We start from the raw sequence: 25,051 nt of genomic DNA on the forward strand, positions 1-25,051 counted from the left end.
TTGATATAACCATATATAATATTTGATGATTTTTTTTTTTAGCACTTACATTATGTTTGTTTATAAACAATTGGGTTGCTATTTGTAGTAAAGATTCTTAAAGGGAATATGTCACATTCTTTTTTACATTTTAGACTTTTTGTTAAAAAGTTTATCAAAGAATAAAATTAAATTATGTGAATTTTTCTTAGAAAGTGTCAGCTGGGACCAATTAATTTATAGGAATCCCAAATACATATATGATCATTATTAACCATGTATAAGTATATAACCATGTATAAGTATATAAGGGGACAATACAAATATCTCGCTGAGGATCTGTTTATACCAAGGAAGGTGACGGGCACAAGGGGGCATTCTTTGCGTCTGGAGGAGAGAAGGTTTTTCCACCAACATAGAAGAGGATTCTTTACTGTTAGGGCAGTGAGAATCTGGAATTGCTTGCCTGAGGAGGTGGTGATGGCGAACTCAGTCGAGGGGTTCAAGAGAGGCCTGGATGTCTTCCTGGAGCAGAACAATATTGTATCATACAATTATTAGGTTCTGTAGAAGGACGTAGATCTGGGGATTTATTATGATGGACTATAGGCTGAACTGGATGGACAAATGTCTTTTTTCGGCCTTACTTACTAACTATGTTACTATAACCATTTATGTCTAGTTTGGATAACATCAATTGTCCCTCAACTGGTAATATAGTGTAAACATTTTTCTAACTATTAATCTGAGCCGCCACTTTTATTTTAGTTCAGCGCTGTGCGCTGCATTACAATTTCCACCTGTCACCTGTAATTGCTGAGATATAAGCAGAGCAGTCACGTCAATGCGGCACTCAGATCACAGCTATACCAGGTCAGCCCCAAAGGGGCGGAGCCGCATATTCAGTACTGTAAATGAGCGGCCCCACGTGACCGCATACAGGAGACGCTGCGGCCAGAAGAGGACGCTGCGGCGAGGGATCCGGAAGCTAGGTGAATATTTTAATCACAGCGGGGGGGTACCCAGTGGGCACACGGGCGGCACTTGTATGGGAATTGCATTATACTGTATGGAAGCTTTTGGGGAGTGCATTATACTGTATGGAGGACTATGGGGAGTATCATTATACCATATGGAGACTATCTGGGGGGCCATCACATACTTTGGGGATTACAGTGAGGGGTCCTTTATATAGTGATGGGGCCATCATACAGTGTGGGAGCTAGTGTGGGTTTTTTGTACAGTGTGGGGACCATTATACAGTGTTGGGGCCATTAAACTGTTTGGGGGTACTAAAGGGTCAGTATACTGTGTGGGGGGGTACTATAAATTACGGGGGTCATTACACTGGATATAGGAGAGCATCATACTGTGATCAGGGAAGCTGACTCAGGACTTTATTAAATGTTAAGTGGGCACATATTGTTAACGGGGAACTCAGGCTATTGTGACTGTCAAAGGGGCACACAGAGGGTATTATTACTTTCTAGGAGCAAAATGTGAGCACTGTTTTCTAGGGTACTTGCACACGGCATAAATATATTCTAGAGGTTTGCTCAGCATTGGGGTATCAGCAGCATGGGGAGTTTGTGCAGGTTGGGGATAGATAGGAACAGTGCTGGAAATGTGAGAAGTCATATATGCCTTTGTTGTAATCTCTGAGGCCGTGTCTTGGCTGGAAGAAGTTATCATGTCAGTCTGGGCCAGATGGGAACAGTGAATTACTCCACCAGAAAGAACGTCAGCTGTAAGTCACCATGAATAAATGTACTGTAATCTATGCTCTGCAGGACTGGAATCTACCACTATATGGTCACCATATGACGGTAATATCAGTGTTGGTCTTTGTATAGAGTTTTTTTTTTTAGTAACAGAGCAGTCATCTGCTGAGGTTCTCCTACGTCCACTATTAGGCCGGAATCACACACAGCGAGATACGGACGAGTCTCGCAGATTAAAACCAAGCTCTGGCACCGGCACTCCGGAGTGGAGCGTGCGACCGCATAGCAATACATGGAGCTGCATGCTCCGCTCCGGAGTGCCGGTGCCAGAGCTTGGTCTTAACCTGCGAGACTCGGGCCATATCTTGCTGTAATGTGACTCCGGCCTTAGGGTGAGCCACAGCGTCGGACTGGAGCACCTTGGGCCCACCAGAGAAAATCATTCTTGGGGCCCACTATGTAGCTACATAGAAATAGATACAAGACCGACAATTGTGCGGTAAAAAGCGCTAATATCAGGGTATAATATAAGGTAGTTCACGTCTTAATAATGTAGCAAGGGTTGGGGTAGCCCCCTCACAGAATATAATGTAGCCCCCTCATAAAGTATAATGCAGTCCCCTCTAATAGAATATAATGCAGCACCCCACAAAATATAATGCAACCCTCTCAGGTATGACGCAGTCCCCACCATAGAATATAATGTAGCACCCCATAGGGTATAATGCAGCCCCCCCCCCATATAGTGTAATGCCACCCACCACAGAATATAATGTAGTCCACTGAGAGAATGCAGTTCCACCACAGAATATAATGCAACCCCCCATAGAGTATACTGTAGCCCCCTCATATAGTATGATGTAGCCCCCATAATATTATGTAGTCCCCTGAGAGAATAATGCAGCCCCACCACAGAATATAATGCAGCCCCCATAGAGTATACTGTAACCCCTCATATAGTATGATGTAGCCCCCCATAATATAATGTAGTACCTTGAGTATAATGCAGTCCCCCCACAGAATATAATGTAGCCCCCCAGGGCCGTATTTAGAGTTTCTGCTGCCCTAGGCACTTTTAGCGCTGCCTCCCCTTTTGGTGAGTATGACACAATCGGCAGTGACTTTGGCAAGAATCGCTGATGTGAAAGTCGCCTTTTGCAGGAGATCGGGCAGTTTTTCTGCATCTGCCGCGTAACGGATCACTTATGGCAACACTGCGTTCGGCCTGATTCATTCCCTATGGGATTTGCGGCACTTGCCGTGATCTGGCAAATGTGGTACCATACCTCCCAACGTTTGAAGGGAAGGAGGTATTAAGTTTGCGGCGCGCGTAGTGCGCCGCGGCAAATTTTAGGCCACGTCTCTGACCAGACCCATTTCACAACTAGTCACACCCATATCCACGTCCCAACCGCAGCCATTTAGCACTGCTGATCACACTGTTTTATATACAATAATTATAAGCAAACAAAAATATGGCCACACATGATGCTCAATACTGTATAACGGCCACCACACATGATGTTCCATACTGTATAATGGCCACACATGATGCTCCATACTGTATAATGACCGCACATGATGCTCCATACTGTATAACGGCCACACATGATGCTCCATACTGTATAATGGCCACACATGATGCTCCATACTGTATAATGGCCACACATGATGCTGCATACTGTATAATGGCCACACATGATGCTGCATACTGTATAATGGCCACACATGATGCTGCATACTGTATAATGGCCACACAGTGCTCCATACTGTATAATGTCCATTGGCCACACATGATGCTCCATACTGTATAATGACCCCCCTCCTGTATGCATGGCTCATCTCCCTCGTATCCCATATACATAGCTCATATTACCCCCCCTGTATGCATGACTCATATCTCCCCATGTATGCATGGCTCATAGTCCGCCCCTGTATGCATGGCTCATATTCCACCCCTGTATGCATGGCTCATAGTCCGCCCCTGTATGCATGCCTCATATCCCCCCCCCCCTGTATGCATGGCTCATATCCCCCCCCCCCTGTATGCATGGCTTATATTCCCCCCTGTATGCATGGCTTATATTACCCCCTGTATGCATGGCTTATATTCCCCCTGTATGCATGGCTTATATTCCCCCCTGTATGCAAGGCTCATATTCCCCCCTGTATGCATGGCTCATAGTCCCCCCTGTATGCATGGCTCATAGTCCCCCCTGTATGCATGGCTCATATTCCCCCCTGCATGGCTCATATTCCCCCCTGCATGGCTCATATTCCCCCCTGCATGGCTCATATTCCCCCCTGCATGGCTCATATTCCCCCCTGCATGGCTCATATTCCCCCCTGCATGGCTCATATTCCCCCCTGCATGGCTCATATTCCCCCCTGTATGCTGGCTTATCTCTCCGCTCCTGCTCGGCGCGCCGGCTTATGTCCTCCTTCATCCCCCCGTCCCTCATACTCACCTGCTGTCCCACTGCACGGCCGTGCCGACATCCCTGGCGCTCTGTCCCGACTCCAGGCGGCGGCGCCGGCGCAGCACCTTCTTCCTGCTTGAGCGGTCATGTGACACCGTTCATTAAGATCATGAATATGCGCATATTCATGATCTTAATGAGCGGTGTCACGTGACAGCTCGTTCAGGACGAGCTGCAGTGCAGACGCCGAGACCATCGCTGGAGCAGGCAGGGTGAGTATTCAAGGCGGGCGGGCGGGCGGCAGCGGGGGAGGGGGCCCTGCCAGCAGGTGTCAGTGCCAGGGCCCACCGGAGGATCCTCCGGTTCCCCGGTGGGCCAGTCCGAGCCTGGTGAGCCACCATAGTTGTAATCAGGGTTAATTGGGTATATTTATTTATAATAAAAAAAAAAAAAAAAAAAAGGTTCCTCGCATCATGTTCTCATACACTTTATGCAGTATTAGCCCTCTGTGTCTGTACTGCTACATACTTAGGCAGGTAACTGGTTCATGCAGCTTTACATGAACACCTGAGCCTTACACTATAGCTGGTCCGAATAACTAAAGCAATTGTTACCATCCACCTCTCGTGTCTCCCCTTTTCCCCATAGTTTGTAAGCTTGCGAGCAGCAGGGCCCTCACTCCTCCTGGTATCTGTTTTGAACTGTATTTCTGTTATGCTGTAATGTTTATTGTCTGTACAAGTCCCCTCTATAATTTGTAAAGCGCTGCGGAATATGTTGGCGCTATATAAATAAAATTATTATTATTATTATTATTATTATAGGGGCGGCCCTCTCAGAAGTTCTCCCCCATCCCACCTGAACCAAAACCCTAGCTGCGCCTCTGACCACAGTATACACAAAAACAAGCTGATGCTCTGAGCTCTGCACCCCCTCTGGGATCTCTGCTCGAGTCTCTCGCATCAATACCCGGCACTGCTGCCGGAACTCAGGACCGGAGCGTGTGGCTGCATAGAAACACATTGTACACGCAAGTGTGACCCGGGCCTAGCACAGTCTCTTCACTACCCGAAGTCAGTGGTCAGTGTCTCCAACACAAAATGGAGGAGGCTCTATCTTTGTCAGTATACCTCAGATATTATGGAGGAGGCTCTGTCTTTTAGTGTACCTCAGATAAAATGGAGGAGGCTCTATCTCTGTCAGTTACCTCAGATAAAATGGAGGAGACTCCTTCTCTGTCAGTTACCTCAGATAAAATGGAGGAGGCTCTATCTCTCTCAGTTACCTCAGATATAATGGAGGCTCTATCTCTCTGTTACCTCAGATATAATGGAGGAGGCTCTATCTCTCTCAGTTACCTCAGATATAATGGAGGAGGCTCTATCTCTCTCAGTTACTTCAGATATAATGGAGGAGGCTCTATCGCTCCCAGTTACCTGAGATATAATGGAGGAGGCTCTATTTCTCTCTGTTACCTCAGATATAATGGAGGAGGCTCTAACTCTCTCAGTTACCTCAGATATAATGGAGGAGGCTCTATCTCTCTCAGTTACCTGAGATATAATGGAGGAGGCTCTATCTCTCCCAGTTACCTCAGATATAATGGAGGAGGCTTTATCTCTCAGTTACCTGAGATATAATGGAGGAGGCTCTATCTCTCTGTTACCTCAGATATAATGGAGGAGGCTCTATCTCTCTCAGTTACCTCAGATATAATGGAGGAGGCTCTAACTCTCTCAGTTACCTCAGATATAATGGATGAGGCTCTATCTCTCTCAGTTACCTGAGATATAATGGAGGAGGCTCTATCTCTCTCAGTTACCTCAGATATAATGGAGGAGGCTGTATCTCTCTCAGTTACCTCAGATATAATGGAGGAGGCTCTATCTCTCTCAGTTACTTCAGATATAATGGAGGAGGCTCTATCTCTCTCAGTTACCTCAGATATAATGGAGGAGGCTCTATCTCTCTCAGTTACCTCAGATATAATGGAGGAGGCTCTATCTTTCTCAGTTACTTCAGATATAATGGAGGAGGCTCTATCTCTCTGTTACCTCAGATATAATGGAGGAGGCTCTATCTCTCCCAGTTACCTGAGATAAAATGGAGACGGCTTTATCTCCCTCAGTTACCTCAGATATAATGGAGGAGGCTCTATCTCTCTCAGTTACCTGAGATATAATGGAGGAGGCTCTATCTCTCTCAGTTACCTCAGATATAATGGAGGAGGCTCTATCTCTCTCAGTTACCTCAGATATAATGGAGGAGGCTCTATCTCTCTCAGTTACCTCAGATATAATGGAGGAGGCTCTATCTCTCTCAGTTACTTCAGATATAATAGAGGAGGCTCTATCTCTCTCAGTTACCTCAGATATAATGGAGGAGGCTCTATCTCTCTCAGTTACTTCAGATATAATGGAGGAGGCTCTATCTCTCTCAGTTACCTGAGATATAATGGAGGAGGCTCTATCTCTCTCAGTTACCTCAGATATAATGGAGGAGGCTCTATCTCTCTCAGTTACCTCAGATATAATGGAGGAGGCTCTATCTCTCTCAGTTACTTCAGATATAATAGAGGAGGCTCTATCTCTCTCAGATACCTCAGATATAATGGAGGAGGCTCTATCTCTCTCTGTTACCTCAGATATAATGGAGGAGGCTCTATCTCTCTCAGATACCTCAGATATAATGGAGGAGGCTCTATCTCTCTCAGTTACTTCAGATATAATAGAGGAGGCTCTATCTCTCTCAGATACCTCAGATATAATGGAGGAGGCTCTATCTCTCTGTTACCTCAGATATAATGGAGGAGGCTTTATCTCTCCCAGTTACCTGAGATATCATGGAGGAAGCTCTATCTCTCTCAGTTACTTCAGATATAATAGAGGAGGCTCTATCTCTCTCAGATACCTCAGATATAATGGAGGAGGCTGTATCTCTCCCAGTTACCTGAGATATAATGGAGGAGGCTGTATCTCTCCCAGTTACCTGAGATATCATGGAGGAAGCTCTATCTCTCTATGTTACCTCAGATATAATGGAGGAGGCTCTATCTCTCTCAGTTACCTGAGATATAATGGAGAAGGCTCTATCTCTCTATGTTACCTGAGATATAATGGAGGAGGCTCTATGTCTCCCAGCTACCTCATATATAATTGGAGGCTCTATCTCTCTATGTTACCTCAGATATAATGGAGGAGGCTCTATCTCTCTGTTATCTCAGATATAGTGGAGGCTTTATCTCTCTGTTACCTCAGATATAATGGAGGAGGCTCTATCTCTCTCAGTTACCTCAGATATAATGGAGGAGGCTCTATCTCTCTCAGTTACCTCAGATATAATGGAGGAGGCTTTATCTCTCCCAGTTACCTGAGATATAATGGAGGAGGCTCTATCTCTCTGTTACCTCAGATAAAATGGAGAAGGGTCAATCTCTCCCTTATAGCTCAAATAACATGGAGGAAGGATGCTCTATCTCTCTGTTACCTCATATAACTGGAAAATACTCTGTTTGACTGAGAAAAATGGAGAATACTTTCTCTCTGTCTTTATCAAAAATGGAGTTTGTGCTCTCTTTCCGAGATAAGATGGAGGATACTCACACAGACTTCTCTGCCTTTTTCTTACTTACAGGACTCCTCTACATCCATCTTACTCCCCTTCCTCAGTTTTCTAGTTCCTCACAGATGCTCCTTTCCCGCCACTTGCGCACTGCAGTACTTTGCTCTGCCCTCAACAGGACAGAGAAGTGCGCCTGCGCAGGAGTGCGATGCTGAGGAGACTTTGTGGATGAGGCAGGGACGCATCATCCACATGAAGCAAGCAGGAGGACGGCATTGCAAGAAGATGGGAGGCACCTGACCAAGACCAGACCGCCCAGCAGGGGAGTATAATAAAAGTTATTTTTCTTCTCTTACAGGTCGGGTTGGGGGCAGATATACAGCATCATAGAATGCTGTATATCAGCCCTGAAAGATGATGGCCGTATCTCATATCAGCCAAACCTGGTGACAGGTTCACTTTAAATCACATTTTCTCACATTTAGTTTAAAAGGAGCAGAACTACAACCCCATATAATGGCAACTACGCAGAAAATGAAACTGTGCTGTCAGTGTCAGACTGAAAAACATTGGGCCCACCAGAGGACTTGATTCTGAGGTCCCACCTTTCATGTATACAAAACCAATGCATTATCATTAAAGTACTTTTTCGGACCTAGACTAATTTTTATCAGGCACGGTATTACGTGGTATAGCCATAAGATATACAATGTTAGAATTCGGCTCCCATCGGTTATCACTCCATTGCTCAGATACTGTTGAAATCCAGATGGTGGAGCTAGGTGCCAGGTTTGTGAGTTGCCCGCCAGGGCTTGTGGGGTACTCGGTACCGGGTCCAGTACTTAAAGTGACCTGTCACGTCGGCGACCCGGTCCGTGGCCCTGGGCGCCCATGTAAAAGGGGAAGGTCTTTAAAGGGGAAATAAAGTCAATGTTCGTGACGCCACCTGTGGTATTCGGTCAGGGTGACCGACGCTGCTTTAAGGGGTCCTCTGGGGTGATGTTATGGCAGCTAGATGGTATACCTTCCCACAGATGAAGTATGTCCCCAGGGCTCCCGATGTGTGGATGGAAGATGGTGGATGATGCAGTAAAGAACGAGGACACAGGTTTGCAGACTCTTCACCTGGTTTACTGTAGACTTCAGGCATCCGCAGTCCAGGGCACCAGATCACAGGGCAGGCAGGGTCCGGCCGGTTTGGAAGCGAATCCAGAGTTCCTAAAAACTCTTAAAAGCCTTCCCTTTAGTGCGGTCATGTTGTAGTCCCTTACTGCCTATGGCTTCAGATAAGGCTTGCAGTTCAGCTGTCCTGCCTGTCTCTGCTGTATCCCATAGAGGTAGGCACTGCCTCGGTGTGTCGGCTACCGGTTATCTGCGCTTCAGAGGGAGAATAGTTCGTTTGCAGCTTGTCTCCCCTGATATATCACTCCTCTGTGCTTTGCTCTCCTTCACGCTCACTGAACGATGTTTCCTTCTGTATGTCTCTTTCCACAGGGGCTGTAGTACTTCAGACTACAGGGCCCCTTCAGACCTTCTGACACTCTCTGTCGGTCTGCTCTCTCTTCTCTTCCTGAACTCTCCAATCTTTCTCACCTTTTTCCCTCCAGATCAGGATGTACTTATATTCACCTTAAACAGGCTTAGAGCTCCCCCTTCTGGTCTGGAGTGTGAACATATTGTGTGCATTGTGATTACCTGATAAAAGATAGCCTTCATCACTTCCAAACGTAACATCACTCTCTCCTTGAGGAAAGCAATGCTACTGTGACAACCAGCACCCTGGGGCGCCACATTTGCACTATAAGCTTTCCTGAATGAGAAGCTAGGGCCCACCGGAGGATTCTCTGGCGCTCCCGTGGGCCAGTCCAACCTTATGTGCTGTTTCAGCTCTGTTCGCCATTTACATTTTGCACCACTTCATCCTTCATCCCCAGGATCCTTATCCATTTTGTCCATGAGCTCATTTAGCCAGGTCTTACTATATTTTCCTATACAATGAGAGATCACAACAATCATCATCTTGCAATGCATACTGTAGATCACTAATGAGTCCATTCAATGTTGGATGAGACCAGAGGCGTAGCTAGGGTTTCAACTTAGGGGGGGCGAAGCATCTGAGTGGGCCCCTAACCAGCTAACCCTGATTACAACTACGGTTGCGCACTCTACTTGTTAATATAGTGGAACCTCAGAATATGACCGCACTGTTATTGAAAATAAATCTATATACAAAAACAAACATTGATTTTACCACCATATTGTGACCGTATAGTGGTAGATACCAGTTCTGCAGTACATATAAGAGATCACAGCACAGTTATAGATGGTGACTTACCGCTGACGTTTTCTCTGATGAATCGTTCACTTTCCCATCTTTTCCATCTGGCCCAGACCGACATGACAACTTCTCCAGCCACGACTCGTCTGCAGAGAATACAACAATGACACATCTGACTTCTCACATTTCCTGCACTGTCCCTATCTTTCCCCAATCTGCACTAACTCCTCATCCTGCCGATATTCCAAAACTGAGCCGCTGCTGCCGTATGTGTCCCTATTACTGCACCTGATACCCCAATACTGAGCCGCTGCTGCCGTATGTGTCCCTATTACTGCACCTGATACCCCAATACTGAGCCACTGCTGCCGTATGTGTCCCTATTACTGCCCCTGATACCCCAATACTGAGCCGCTGCTGCCGTATGTGTCCCTATTACTGCACCTGATACCCCAATACTGAGCCGCTGCTGCCGTATGTGTCCCTATTACTGCACCTGATATCCCAATACTGAGCCTCTGCTGCCGTATGTGTCCCTATTACTGCCCCTGACACCCCAATACTGAGCCGCTGCTGCCGTATGTGACCCTATTACTGCACCTGCTGTGTGTACATTAATGGCTCCTCTTACCGCCCCACAAAATAATGCCACCACTGTGCCCCTTACATAGTAATAATCCCTCCTTTGTGCTCTCTAGAGAGTAAAATTGTCCCCCTGGAAAATATTAATGCCCTTTCCTAGTGCCCTCCACATTTTTGCCCAAGAAGTAATAATACTCCATATGCAACTTTGATTGTCACAATACTCTGAGTGCCCCTATAACAATAATGCTTAAGTGCCCACTTAACATTTAATATTGTCCCCTAAGTTCCCCCATGTACTGCTCCCTTATACACAGTATAGTGAGCTCAAAGCTTCGCTATACACAGTATAAGGCCCCCACAGCTCCCCTATACACAGTATGATGATCCCATAACTCCTATACACCGCATGATGTTCCCGCTGGTCCCCTATAGACAGTATGAGCCCAATGCTCCCCTTTACACAGTATAATAATAATAATAATAATAATTTTTATTTATATAGCGCCAACATATTCCGCAGCGCTTTACAAATTATAGAGGGGACTTGTACATACAATAGACATTACAGCATAACAGAAATACAGTTCAAAACAGATACCAAGAGGAGTGAGGGCCCTGCTCGTAAGCTTACAAACTATGAGGAAAAGGGGAGACACGAGAGGTGGATGGTAACAATTGCTATAGTTATTCGGACCAGCCATAGTGTAAGGCTTGGGTGTTCATGTAAAGCTGCATGAACCAGTTAATTAATTTTTTTTTTTTTTTTAATATAGGCCACACAGGGATCGTTAGGTTAATGCATTGAGGCGGTAGGCCAGTCTGAACAAATGAGTTTTTAGGGCACGCTTAAAACTGTGGGGATTGGGGATTAATCGTATTATCCTAGGTAGTGCATTCCAAAGAATCGGCGCAGCACGTGTAAAGTCTTGGAGACGGGAGTGGGAGGTTCTGATTATTGAGGATGCTAACCTGAGGTCATCAGCGGAGCGGAGGGCACGGGTAGGGTGGTAGACTGAGACCAGAGAGGAGATGTAGGGTGGTGCTGAGCCATGGAGTGCTTTGTGGATGAGGGTAGTAGTTTTGTAGTGGATTCTTGAGTGGATGGGTAACCAGTGTAATGACTGGCACAAGGTAGAGGCATCGGTGTAACGGTTGGTGAGGAATATGATCCTGGCAGCAGCATTCAGGACAGATTGGAGCGGGGAGAGTTTGGTAAGAGGGAGGCCGATTAGTAGAGAGTTACAATAGTCCAGACGAGAATGAATAAGTGAAACAGTAAGAGTTTTTGCAGAGTCGAAAGTAAGAAAAGGGCGAATTCTAGAAATGTTTTTGAGATGCAGGTAAGAAGAGCGAGCCAGTGATCGGATGTGGGGGGTGAATGAAAGGTCAGAATCAAGGATGACCCCAAGGCAGCGGGCATGTTGCTTTGGAGTAATGGTGGAACCGCAAACGGAGATGGCAATGTCAGGCAAAGGTAGGTTAGTAGAGGGAGAAAACACGAGGAGTTCAGTTTTTGACAGGTTTAGTTTCAGAAAGAGGGAGGACATGATGCTAGAGACAGCGGTAAGACAATCACTGGTGTTTTCTAATAAGGCAGGCGTGAGATCAGGAGACGAAGTGTATAGTTGGGTGTCGTCAGCATAGAGATGGTACTGGAAGCCAAATCTACTGATTGTCCAATAGGGGCAGTATACAAAGAGAAGAGGAGGGGGCCTAGGACTGATCCTTGAGGAACCCCAACAGTAAGGGGAAGGTGAGAGGAGGAGGAACCAGCGAAACATACAGTGAAGGATCGGTCAGAGAGATAGGAGGAGAACCAGGAGAGAACGGTGTCCTTGAGGCCGATGGAGCGGAGCATAGTGAGGAGGAGCTGATGATCCACAGTATCAAATGCTGCAGAGAGATCCAAGAGAATTAGCATGGAGTAGTGACCATTAGATTTAGCTGTTAGTAGGTCATTAGAGACTTTAGTGAGGGCAGTTTCAGTAGAGTGTAAAGAGCGGAAACCAGATTGAAGAGGGTCGAGAAGAGAGTTATCTGAGAGATAGCGGGTAAGACGGGAGTGGACCAGGCGTTCGAGGAGTTTAGAGATGAAGGGAAGATTAGAGACAGGTCTATAATTAGCGGCACAGTTTTGGTCGAGGGATGGTTTTTTAAGTAATGGATGTATGATGGCATGCTTAAATGAGGAGGGAAAAATACCGGAAGTGAGGGAAAGGTTGAATATTTTAGTTAGGTGAGAGGTGACAGCCGGGGAAAGGGACTGGAGGAAATGTGACGGAATGGGGTCACTGGTGCAAGTGGTCGGGCGAGAAGATGCAAGGAGCCTGCTTACTTCTTCTTCTGTAACTGGTTCAAAGTCAGAGAGTGAACTAGATGCAGTGGGGGAGGGAGGACAGTGCATGGTATGAAGAGATTGGGAGATGATTTCCTGTCGAATATGGTCAATTTTTTCTTTGAAGTAATTGGCCAGATTGTCAGCACGGAGATCCGTGGTTGGGGCCTGCGCTCTTGGGTTGAGTAGGGACTGGAACGTGTCAAAGAGACGTTTAGGGTTATTGGACAGGGAGGTGATGAGGGTGTTGAAGTAGGTTTGTTTGGAGAGGTGAAGGGCAGAATTGTATGTCTTTAGCATGAACTTATAATGGATGAAATCTTCGGGTAGATTAGATTTTCTCCACAGACGTTCTGCGCACCTGGAGCACCGCTGCAGGAAACGTGTTTGCAGCGTGTGCCACGGTTGTTGCCGTCTGTGCCGAGTTGTTTTATGTATAGGAGGAGCAGCTTCATCCAGGGCACTTTGCAGGGTTTCATTGTAATGCTTCAGAGCAGAATCAGGACATGAGATGGAGGAGATTGGGGCCAATGAGGACTGCAAGATCTTCATAAGTTCCTGGGTGTTAATGGCCTGTATGTTTCTATAAGTGTGGAAAGTGGGGGTGACCTGAGCGGGATGGCAGTTCTTGATAGAGAATGAAAGAAGGTGGTGGTCAGAGAGTGGGAGAGGGGAGTTTGTGAAATCATCCACTGAGCAAAGCCGGGAGAAGACCAAGTCAAGGGAGTTTCCATCTTCATGTGTTGGCGAGTTAGTATGCTGCGAGAGGCCGAAAGAGGAGGTTAGAGCCAAAAGGTGAGAAGCAGATGGGGAGAGGGGAGAGGCAATAGGGATGTTGAAATCACCCATGATAAGGGTGGGGGTGTCACAGGAAAGAAAGTGTGGAAGCCAGGTGGCAAAGTGATCCAGGAACTGATGAGAGGGGCCGGGAGGACGATACACCACCACCACTCGCATGGAGAAGGGGACGTAGAGTCTGACCACATGGACCTCAAAGGAAGGGAAGACAAGTGAGGGTACTTGGGGGATAACTTGGAAAGTACATTTTGGTGAAAGGAGCAGACCAACGCCTCCACCTGCTCTGTTGTCTGATCTTGGGGTATGAGAAAAGTGTAGTGCACCATATGAAAGAGCAGCAGCAGCGGTGGTGTCTGACTGCTGGATCCAGGTTTCAGTAAGAGCCAGGAGGTTAAGAGAATTAGAAAGGAAGAAGTCATGGATGAAGGAGAGTTTATTACACACAGAGCGAGAATTCCAAAGGGCACAATTCAAAGAGACAGAAGGCATGCAGGGAATATTAATAAGGTTAGAGGGGTTTCTGGGTGTAGCAATTGGGAGGTTTGACTGGCTATAACATGGGGGGCCGGGGTTTGGAGAGATGTCTCCAGCAACTAGGAGGAGGAGGATCGAAAGAGTGAGCAGATGGTTAAGTGATTTGTGAGAGCGTCTCTTGTGTTGGATGGTGGGACTGAATGGATCTGCGCTGCTAAGCAATGTGAACAGAGCATGAGTGCTATACATAGGAGAGGCAAGGACAGAGGGGCCGATATGGATGGAGTGTAGAGAGTTAATGCAAGGGCGGTGAATGTGAGTGAATGCAGCAGCCAGGATATAGAATATGCAAATAAATATGGTGAGTATTTGTGTTGTTTCAAGTGAATGTGGATTAGATTTAGATTGTCTTACCTGTCTCCTGCCCTGTCTAACTGCCATGTTATAACTGCCGAGTACTTAGAAAAAAAAGTACTTTGAATAAAAATACACGAATACAAGTGCACGAATGCACCCGTGCATGAATGCTTCCCCAAGCTAAGTCTACATTTATAGAAGGCTAGCCCTTAGATCTTCCTTTTTTTTTTTTTTTTTTGTGTTAAAGCTCGTTAGCAATCAATCAAACTCAGTTGAGACAACAGGACACAATAAATGTAGTGATCAGATAAACAAATGTCCAGGTCTACATGGATCATAGACCACTTTGAAACAGTTATGTGATCTCGCTGAGTAAGGACATGCAAAGTCAGATTAAATATCTATAAACACAAAAAATGCATAATAGGATGACTAACATATATAGATATATGCAGGATTCAATGCCGAAGATAGAATGACTCAGATACCATTCAAGCTGCTTGCTGTCAGGGACTGGAGCAATAGACATGCAGGATATTTCAGCTCAGAGAATGAATGATCTGTTTACCATTCAAGCTGCTTGCTGTCAGTATAATGCTGACAGAGCTCCACTATAGAAAGTATAATGCACACCAGAGCCCCCTATATACAGTATAATGGGTAAACAGCTCCCATATGCACAATATGCCTTCACAGTTCCCTATACACAGTATGATGGGTCCACAGCTCCCTTATACACAGTATGGTGGGTCGACAGCTCCCTTATACACAGTATGATGGGCCTGCAGCTCCCTTATACACAGTATGGTGGGTCCACAGCTCTCTTATACACAGTATGGTGGGTCCACAGCTCCCTTATACACAGTATGGTGGGTCGACAGCTCCCTTATACACAGTATGATGGGCCCACAGCTCCCTTATACATAGTATGATGGGCCTGCAGCTCCCTTATACACAGTATGATGGGCCCGCAGCTCCCTTATACACAGTATGATGAGCCCACAGCTCCCTTATACACAGTATGATGGGCCCGCAGCTCCCTTATACACAGTATGATGGACCCGCAGCTCCCTTATACACAGTATGATGGGCCCACAGCTCCCTTATACACAGTATGATGGGCCCACAGCTCCCTTATACACAGTATGATGGGCCTGCAGCTCTCGGACAAACAGTATGATGTCCCCCACAGTTCCCCTGTACACAATATGATGAGCCCACAGCTCCCTTATACGCAGTATGATGTTCCTCACAGCTCCCTTATGCACAGTATGATGGGCCCGCAGCTCCCTTATACACAGTATGATGGGCCCGCAGCTCCCTTATACGCAGTATGATGTTCCTCACAGCTCCCTTATGCACAGTATTATGGGCCCGCAGCTCCCGGTCATGATTTGCCATTCTGCAGTCACATAAAGTGACTGCAGACATGTATTCCAAGCCTTTATGAACTTAAAATTTTATAGTAATAAATTGCGTATTATTAAATTATTAAAGCCCCACTCTAGCAGGGTTTTTTTTTCCACCGCTGGAGTGGTGCTTTAAGCGCAAGCCCCCTGCCCCGGTCATTTACTCATCCTATGGCGTATTAACTATTTTGTGGCACTGCTGCAGTGCCGCGGCTCAAACTTGTGAGCGCAGCTTCTGACTGGCCAGAAGGTAGAAGCTACGTCACAAGCGCTCACTATAAGACTATGAGAGCGAGAAAGAGGCCAGAATGACGCTCTCATAGACTTACATTGATTGGTGACCTCTGCACCGCTCCATGAAACACTGGAGCCGCGGACAGGCCACAAACTGCAGGAGACGGAGCGGAGGTGAAAACAGATGAAAATGCCGGAAGGTGAGTATCAGACAGGGGGAAGGGGACTTGGATTTTCAGCACTGCTACAGCAGTGAAATAAAAAAAAAATACTGGAGTGGCGCTGTAAATGTGATGCGGCTCTTGGTTACTGTATGGGGGCTTCTTATACTAATACGCATAAAAGACCCAGGTGGTACGTATCAAAAGCCCCCCACCCCATGTCCAGCCTCCCCAGACAGCAAATACTACGTGATGGAGTACATATAATATCATAACAAAACATTATAATATTCAGCCACCAGTGCCCTCCCCCATCCCCACTTCAGCCCCAACAATACCCCCATCATCTCACATCCACCCCCCCAGTACCCTGCCCCCCTCACCCACTTTCAGCCCCCACAATACCCCAATGGTCTCACATTGCCCTCAGAGTGACATACCTGAATTCAGTAAACCTAACAAGCTCCATCCCCACTTGCTGATAAAGTTTGCAGGCCGGACCAGGAAATGTGACAGGGCCCGGGGCAACGGCCCCTATGCCCCCCATTAGCTGCGCTACTGGATGAGACACATCGGTAAAGCCCCTCATTTTAAGAATGTTATGTGATATCTTGCATTAAATAATTGTAATTACTGAAAATCGTAGTATATATTCACGCTATCTTCCTTTATCATTTTCTTTACATAAGTATTTTAGATGTAAAAATGTGCTGACAGGATCCCTTTAAACACCTACCCAATAACTAATAAACTGGGGGAAAAAATTGTAAAAATGCGTCATTAGACCACAAAATAAATCTAAAAAATGTAACACTTAAAGAGAAATAATGAATTTTAGGGGTTTAATACAAGAAAAGGCCAAATCCAATCAAAGTGTTTAATACCTGGGAATAAAAACCAGGACACTCAGCAGAATTCTCCACAATGATCTACAGGGATTATATATTACCAGCCTTCCCATATTATATCCCCCCCAATATACAGAAATATCCAGAGAACGATCATCAGAAACCTGAACAGCAGATGATAAACGCATGTGATCTAGGGGAGGGATCATCTTCTGTATCACCATGTTCTAATTCATCCCATTAATCAAATGATTCAACAATCATAAGTTTAGCTTCGTTCATCTGTCTATGGCCGGATTTCTTATATCATAATGGTTTCTTCCAGTTGCTGCTTCCCTCTAATATCTTTATAGAACCATCACATACACATAATGCAGCATGAAGGGGCTCGGAGAAGGTGGCAGTGAAGGTGTGTAAGTGTCTGATGGGGTTACACAGCTCATAAAAGGACAACTGCCCGGCCTCATAATCCAGACATATCCTGACTCTATCACTGGAGATCTTGTCAGGTAACCGGATCTCTTTACTGTCATGTCTCACAAGATACTGATTATTAGATCTCCACAAACTCAAGGACTTGTTATTATCTCCAATCACTGACTTCCACCCCCTCCTGTCTATACTGGGATAACACATCCCCACCCTCCACTCCTCTGATCTCCTGATCTCCACATCCCAGTAATGTCGTCCTGAGGTAAATCCTCTCCTGCTCATCACCTGATAATCCTGGAATCTCTCTGCTGTTTCTGGACGTTTCTGCTTCTCTTCTGTCCAGGTTGCAGTTTTCAGGTCGTCTGATATAAGGAGATTATTAGAAGCTGTGGTTACATCCAGTAATATGTCTGCAGGACCCTCCACATAGATCCCGCTCCTTATACCTGATATTACCTCACATAATGTGTGTAATGTGTGTGAGATCACAGCCACATCCAGGTCATCTCCATCATGGGGCTGTTTATCATGTCCTCCTGTGTCCTCATCACCTCCCTCCTCCTCAGGATCACATAAGTCACCGGTGTCTGGTTCCTGTAAGACAGTCAGTGGATCCGTCATGTTACACAGCTCCTCAATGTGTCTCATCTTCCTGGACAGCTCGTCCTTCTTTATTTCCAGCTGATGGATCCGAGCAGACAGTGACAGTGACTCTTCCTTCTCCTGCCTGGAGATCTCACTCAGGACCTTCTTCTCCAGGTCGTCCACCCGTCTCATGATGTCTGTACACAGGGCAGTGACTCTCTCGGCTTCTCCAGCTGCTTTTTCTTGAGCTTTTCTCCTCCGCTCCTCCAGACTCTGGACTCTTTCCTCAGTCTCTTCTCTCTTTGTGATCAGTTTCTGGAGAACATTTCTCAGTTTCTTCTTCTTCTTCTCTGAGGCCTCATCCAGCATCTCCACCCGATGTCCCCGATGTTCTCCGGCCAAACTGCAGGACACACAGATACAAGCCGCGTCCTCAGTGCAGTAATATTCCAGGATCTTCTTATGGACAGAACATTTCCTTTTCTCCAGAGAAGTGCTGGGATCAGATAAGACGTGTTCTGGTGATTTGCTGTGAACCCTCAGGTGTTTATCACACAGAGAAGCCTCACAGTGTAGACAGGATCTAACAGCAGGTACCGGAGAGTCCACACAGTAAGTGCAGCAGATCCCGGTGATCTCCTCTTGTTCTTGCTGAGAAATCAGGAAACGTTCAGTGACATTATGAAGATATAAGTTCCTCATCAGTGCCGGACGCTCCTGAAACTCTTCTCTGCAGTCAGGAAAGGAATAAACTCCAGACTCGTCCTGTGTATCCAGCACACGACCAATACAGACCCGGCAGAAGTTGTGTCCACATCTCAGCATTACAGGATCTGTATAAGTGCTCAGACAGATGGAGCAGAGCAGCTCTTCTCTCAGATCAGCAGACGCCATGGCTGACAGAGGAACAGAGAAATGAAACTGCTTCTCAGAAATCTAAGGTCAGGTTTCATATTGTATCCATAGGGCAGGGCTGAACAGCACAGGATCAGATACTATCAACCTGACTTGTTTATAGACACGTTATACTTATAATAATGCACCAACATATTTCAAAGCACGTTACAATTTAGAGAATACATGTAAAAACAATATCAGACATTACAAAGGAATACATTATTTAACACTTTGAATGAAAAAGTGAGGGCCCTGCATGTTTTATAATATATAAGGTAGTACGTGTAATTTTCATGTACCAGTCACCTGCCAGTATCTGGCTTTGCACAGACGTTAATTGTATGGAGTGTGGGATATACTGTTATCAATGAGCCAGGTTATGAAGAAAACTGTAGAAAAGGAGAATCAGAAGAAAAAAATAGGGAATGTGAAAGAACCAGAGTCGGGAAGAGGGGTAGGCAGGGTAAGCACCCGCCTTGGGTGCTACCTTCTGCCTCCCGGACATGACAGTGTCTGTGCTGAATGCCTGAGGCTACCCTGTACCTTTCTCCGGCCACAGGCATTTAGCACAGTGACAGCCGGGGCACAGGCACAAATGGTCAGTCACTGACACCACGCGCCCCTCTCTCTGCCTGCGCTCCGGCATCCCTCCCTCCCTGCAATCATATTTATGTCTGTCAGACGCAAATACAATTGCTGTTATCTGTGTTGCTGGCACAAGAACTGTAATGATCTCCGCGGGGAACATCAGCAGAAAGCAGTCCACTTCCAGTCTGTGGCCTGGTGAAGATGGCGCTTGCAGGGGACACCTATGGATCACCCCCAGTTAGGGCAATGAGATACTCGGTACCGGGTCTAATACTTCACATGGGGATGTCACGGTGGCTGACCCGGTCCGTGGCCCAGAGGGGTCCAATAAAAAGGTGGGAAAGGTCTTTAAAGGGGGATAGAGTTTATGTTTCTGACGCCACCTGTGGTATTCGGTCAGGGTGACCGACGCTGCTTTAAGGGGTCCACTGGGGTGATGTTATGGCAGCTAGATGGTATACCTTTTATACTGGGAGCTGTGGGGGACATTATACATGGGCTATACATTATGCAGAAGGCATCATTTTGTATAGGGGATGTGCGGGACATTACACTGGGGGCTGTAGAGGAAATCATAATGTATAGGGGACTGTGCTGTCATCATACTACATAGGGAATTGTGGGGTCATTATACTGAAGGCTGTGGAGACATCATACTGTAAAGGGGGCTGTGATGACCATGCTGTATTGGGGACTGTGGTGACTATGCTGTATAGGGGCCATTGAGGACATCATGCTGTAAAGGGGGCTGTGGTGACCATATTTTATAAGGGTGGTGCTGTGGTGGACATCATACTATATATTAGGGGCTTTGGTGTACATTATACTGCGTGGGGGACTGTTGTGGACATCATAGTATATATTAGAGGGCTGTTCTGGATATCATACTGTTTGGGCTGCTGTGGTGACCATCATACTATGTAGGGGTACAGTGTGACGAGGGGGTACAGTTTGGAGAGGACAATGTGAATGGCAGTATGAGAGCATAGTGTGAAAATTGAGCACAGAATGGATATGGAGAGGGAGCAGTGTAAAATGGGGGCACAGTGTGGAGAAAGGTTAGCATGGTGGGAAGACCGTGGAGAGAGTGTAAGGGAAAACAATGGAAATGGGACAACCATGTGGTGGCTATATACGATAACGGCAGACAGTGGGATGTTATAGATCATTAAGGTGGACAGTGTGGAGGCCATATACCATTGGAGGCTTATTTAGGGATTATAATGGGCAGATAGTTTTATACAGAGGGAGTTTTAATGACACTCTTATTTGTAAGTGCGCTGTTTAGGAATGTGCTGCAGAAGACTGGAGAAGAGGGAATAAGGAGAGAAGAAATGTGGATGTGAAAAGTCATCATGGCATCAGACAAGATGGAGACGAAAAGAAAAAAAAAGGGAAATCAGAGAAGATGTTACCTATAAGGTACCTGGTAAATGTTTTCTTGTTGAAATGATACTGACTACTTCTCATCAGTACTGTAGTTCCTGTATGGTCCGCAGTGTGATAAAGACTGATAACAACTCCCGGCATCTCCTTACCATTGTTAAGGACATACTGGGAGTTGTAGGTTCATGATATACAAATGTATATGAGCCTGACTTGACATTACAATTGATACTAAGCTTGGTGATGTATTCATGTAGTGATGGTGGTTCTGTTCACTTATACATACAGTGGGTACAGAAAGTATTCAGACCCCTTTAAATTGTTCACTCTTTGTTTGATTGCAGCCATTTGGTAAATTCAAAAAAGTTCATTGTTTTTCTCATTAATGTACACTCTGAATCCCATCTTGACTGAAAAAAAAACAAACAGAAATGTAGAAATTTTTGCTAATTTATTAAAAAAGAAAAAAATATCCCATGGTCATAAGTATTCAGACCCTTTGCTCGGTATTGAGTAGAAGCACCTTTTGAGCTACTACAGCCTTGAGTCTTCTTGGGAATGATGAAACAAGTTTTTCACACCTGGATTTGGGGATCCCCTGCCATTCTTCCTTGGATCTGCTGGTCGGCACCCGGCAACAATAGGAAATTTTTCCTATTGGTTCATTTTGATCAATGTGATAGACCCCTCTTTATCACCCCCTTAGTTAGCTAAAAATAATGAAATAATTTTTTTTATTTATTTCCATTTTTTCATTAGGGTTAGAGTTGGGCTAACGTGAGTTGGGCTAAAGTGAGTTGGGCTAAAGTTAGGGTTACGGCTAGGGTTAGGGTTAGCCACTGGCCAGCATCCATAGGAGATCTGCAATGATCAAATCAGCTGTCATGTGTTGGGAAAGATGCGGGCTCAGCGCCTGAGCCCGCATCAGAGGGGGGGTAGACGACCTTGGATGTATAAGCAGTGAAAAAATTGTAAAAAAAAGCCATAATTTTCTAAAACCTGTAAGGTTTTTTATTTTCCAGTGTCTGTTTTCCATTGGTTGCCGGCTTATTGAATCTGCTCCTCATAAGACACGATCCCTGATGAAGCAAGTGTGAAATGCACGTTGGGGCACCAGGGCCACAGAATGAACCAGGTTTTGCTGACATCATATCATTTAAGTGATTTGTATAGGTCCCTTGTATGTTACATTCAAATAATTAAGGCAGCACTCTGTAGCGCCAAAACTTGCATGCGCTGTAGAGGACTTGTTGAAGGAAACCTCTAGCGGCTGAAAACGGAGCATGCGCAGTGTGGGCGCGCTGAAAGGCTTAGACACGCGCTTCCACTAAATGGCGATGAGACGCCATCCCCATATGCCGAGTGGTTACCCGGGAATGAGGACAACTAACAGTGAGTAAATATAAGTACCCTTTTGCCCCTAGAATATTATGAGGGACACTGTGGATATTTAAAGGCATCTGGGTCATTGTAATCCCTACACCTGCAACCAGGCGCTGCATACATCTCTGATGTGATTCATACACACAGAATTCCCCATATGCCTCCTGAGGAACTACATCATGGGAGGGAAACGCGTCGAGGCGAGACTACTGTTATCATGATATGAATACAGATAAGTTTACCAGTGTTCACTGGATTCTTTTCACCATATGTGGACTTTTATCTTTGGTTTGGGCATGGTGCAATAAGTGGTTATAATTTTGGGACATATATCTTATAGAGGACATGTTGCAATAACTACCGTATATATCTGGTAATCTCTATTTAAGTATTTTTGAATGATCCCAGTGCTGTTTCCTCTGCAGAGGACATGTGGTAAACTCTATAGATCTTTCATATGCCCAGCTGAGGGATCTTTACTAAGCACTTTTTGTGCTGCACTCCCTTTCTCTTTTATTGTGGTCTGACTGTAACTATGGGTCTGCAATAACCTCCACCACTGGTAGTCCCTTAGGCACCTCCCCTGATAGTACCCCTGCATAATTGAGGGATTCATTAGGGCCACCAGGGTAAGCCGCCGTGGAGCGGGGGCGCCACATTGCGTCCAAGAGGGTGCCAACCTCCGCTGGTAGGTAGGGACATTCATCAGGGACATAGGAGGGTGAGAATTAAGCATTAGAGTAGTACTGCCTGATAGGACTGTCAGACCATAATAGTTTGTCAAAAGATTGGTGATTGATACCTAGTATTGATTTGTGTTGGTCACGCTTATATACTTGCTAAGGGTTTTGGTTTATAACCACTGAGTATCTTGAGCTGGTGTGTTTGTACCAGGTGTCGAGGGGTATATTCCTTTAGGATAAGACTTTTTAGTAAGGGACTTCTAGGGCTGGTAGGGCCAGCCGTCGAGGAGCGGGGGCACCATATTGCATCCAAGAGGGTGCCAACCTCTGCTGACAGGTAGGGTGGAAGAAGGGATAAATAGGGTGAAAGTACCCATATATGCCCCCACCCTCTTCTGTACATATGTCTGGCTAGGTTAAATGGACCCACTTTTCATCCCAGTTGGTGGGTGTTGTTGTTGCTTTTTAAGCCTGTTAACGTTTGATTTTTTGGAAATATTTTGAATAATTTTTGACTTTTTATGGTATTAGTTTTTTTGGTTAGATTTTGTGTTGATACTAATCCTCATTATCTGGTAGTGTAGTTTTCCTAATTGTTAGTCAAAAGGTGAAAGCCAGAACAACCTATGGAATATGGTAAATGTAGTGGCTGGCGCCAAGACTGTGGATCAGATGCAAGACCTGACCCATTTAATCCAGGATCTTGCAGAGCGCTTTCAGTATCATGAAACCGCTCAGGCTCAAGTCCCTGCAGCAATTACCTTCTCTGATGAACCTGTTTGACAGATTTTCAGGTAACCGTAATTTTTTTTTTTCCTTTAAGAAGCTTGTATTTCAGGCTCCAACTACATGCTGGTCTGGTTCTGAGGGCCAGCGTTTGGGGCTCTTAATTTTCCTGCTGCAGGATGACCCCCTGACTCAGGCTTTTCCCCTAAAGGCTAATTTCCACTTGAGAGCAAAAATCTGGACCGAAAAAACTCCAGCTCACTTTTCTGTTTTTCTTCAGTATTTTTGTATTCAGTACAAATAGGGTGTGGCCCCCTTTTCACTGAGCTGGCCGTTCATATATAGTTCCTCCATAGCTGGGTGTCCGGTTGGGACCCTGGGACTTTCTGCCACTATTCACACTAGGTAGGTTTTAACATTCGAGAGTGTAGTTACTGTCCCAATCGGGTACACCTTGCCGCGGTGGGACAGTTTTATGCTTTTTTTTTATCAAAAACAGTGTTTACTAAGTACCCTAATGATTTAATGCTCTTGCTTTTTAACTTATTCATTTTCATTAGGGTATAGGCACATTTTTTTTCTTTGGTTTTGTTTGAGGTTTCATGGAACCAGCATCAGCCATGTGTGAGGTAAGATGTAGCAGATACATCGGGAGACACAGCGATGACATGAATTCCTGAGGTAATATATTGATTGATTTGATGTAGGAGCTGATACTACACTAGTACATGATGTCTGAGGTAAATGTGGTCACAATACTTGGGATGTGAGGTGATAACCCCAAGTATTATACTCCCTGACACTGCAGACATGTTTCCTCCAATTCTTCTGGTGAGGTAGAGAAAGACAAAAGGCAGGAAGTTACATCTCTTCATAACCCCGCGCCCCCTCGTAAAGTCATGCTCCGGGGGTAGTTTCATACAATATGTTAATTACAGGTTGTCATAATCGTTTGTATATTAACTTGACAGATTTTTAGGTTCCAGCCATATTTTGAATATGGTAATACCAATACATCATTCCTCCTGGCATTGCACGTGTTCCTTCTGCAGTCACAAGCAGAGCGATTGTCCTCGTCATGATATGGCGATTTTCTTTTTTTTTTTTTATTTAATTTTTCAATCCCCTTCTTCCAAGAGCCATAACTTTATTTTATCTTTCCCTCCCCATAGCCAAATGAGGGCTTATTTTTTGTGGGATGACTTGAACGT

General features: G+C 45.5%; 1 protein-coding gene across 1 annotated transcript; it reads right to left on the reverse strand.

The window, feature by feature from the left end:
- Positions 1–17,140: 17,140 nt before the first annotated feature.
- Positions 17,141–19,263, reverse strand: LOC138675173 (E3 ubiquitin-protein ligase TRIM39-like). Its single transcript, XM_069763194.1, has one exon. It carries the CDS (start codon positions 19,069–19,071, stop codon positions 17,467–17,469), a length of 1,605 nt encoding a protein of 534 aa, XP_069619295.1. The 5' UTR covers positions 19,072–19,263; the 3' UTR covers positions 17,141–17,466.
- Between the last annotated feature and the right edge of the window lie 5,788 nt (positions 19,264–25,051).

The sequence above is a fragment of the Ranitomeya imitator genome, chromosome 4 (genome assembly GCF_032444005.1).
Source record: "Ranitomeya imitator isolate aRanImi1 chromosome 4, aRanImi1.pri, whole genome shotgun sequence".
In the NCBI taxonomy this organism is placed as follows: Eukaryota; Metazoa; Chordata; class Amphibia; order Anura; family Dendrobatidae; genus Ranitomeya; species Ranitomeya imitator.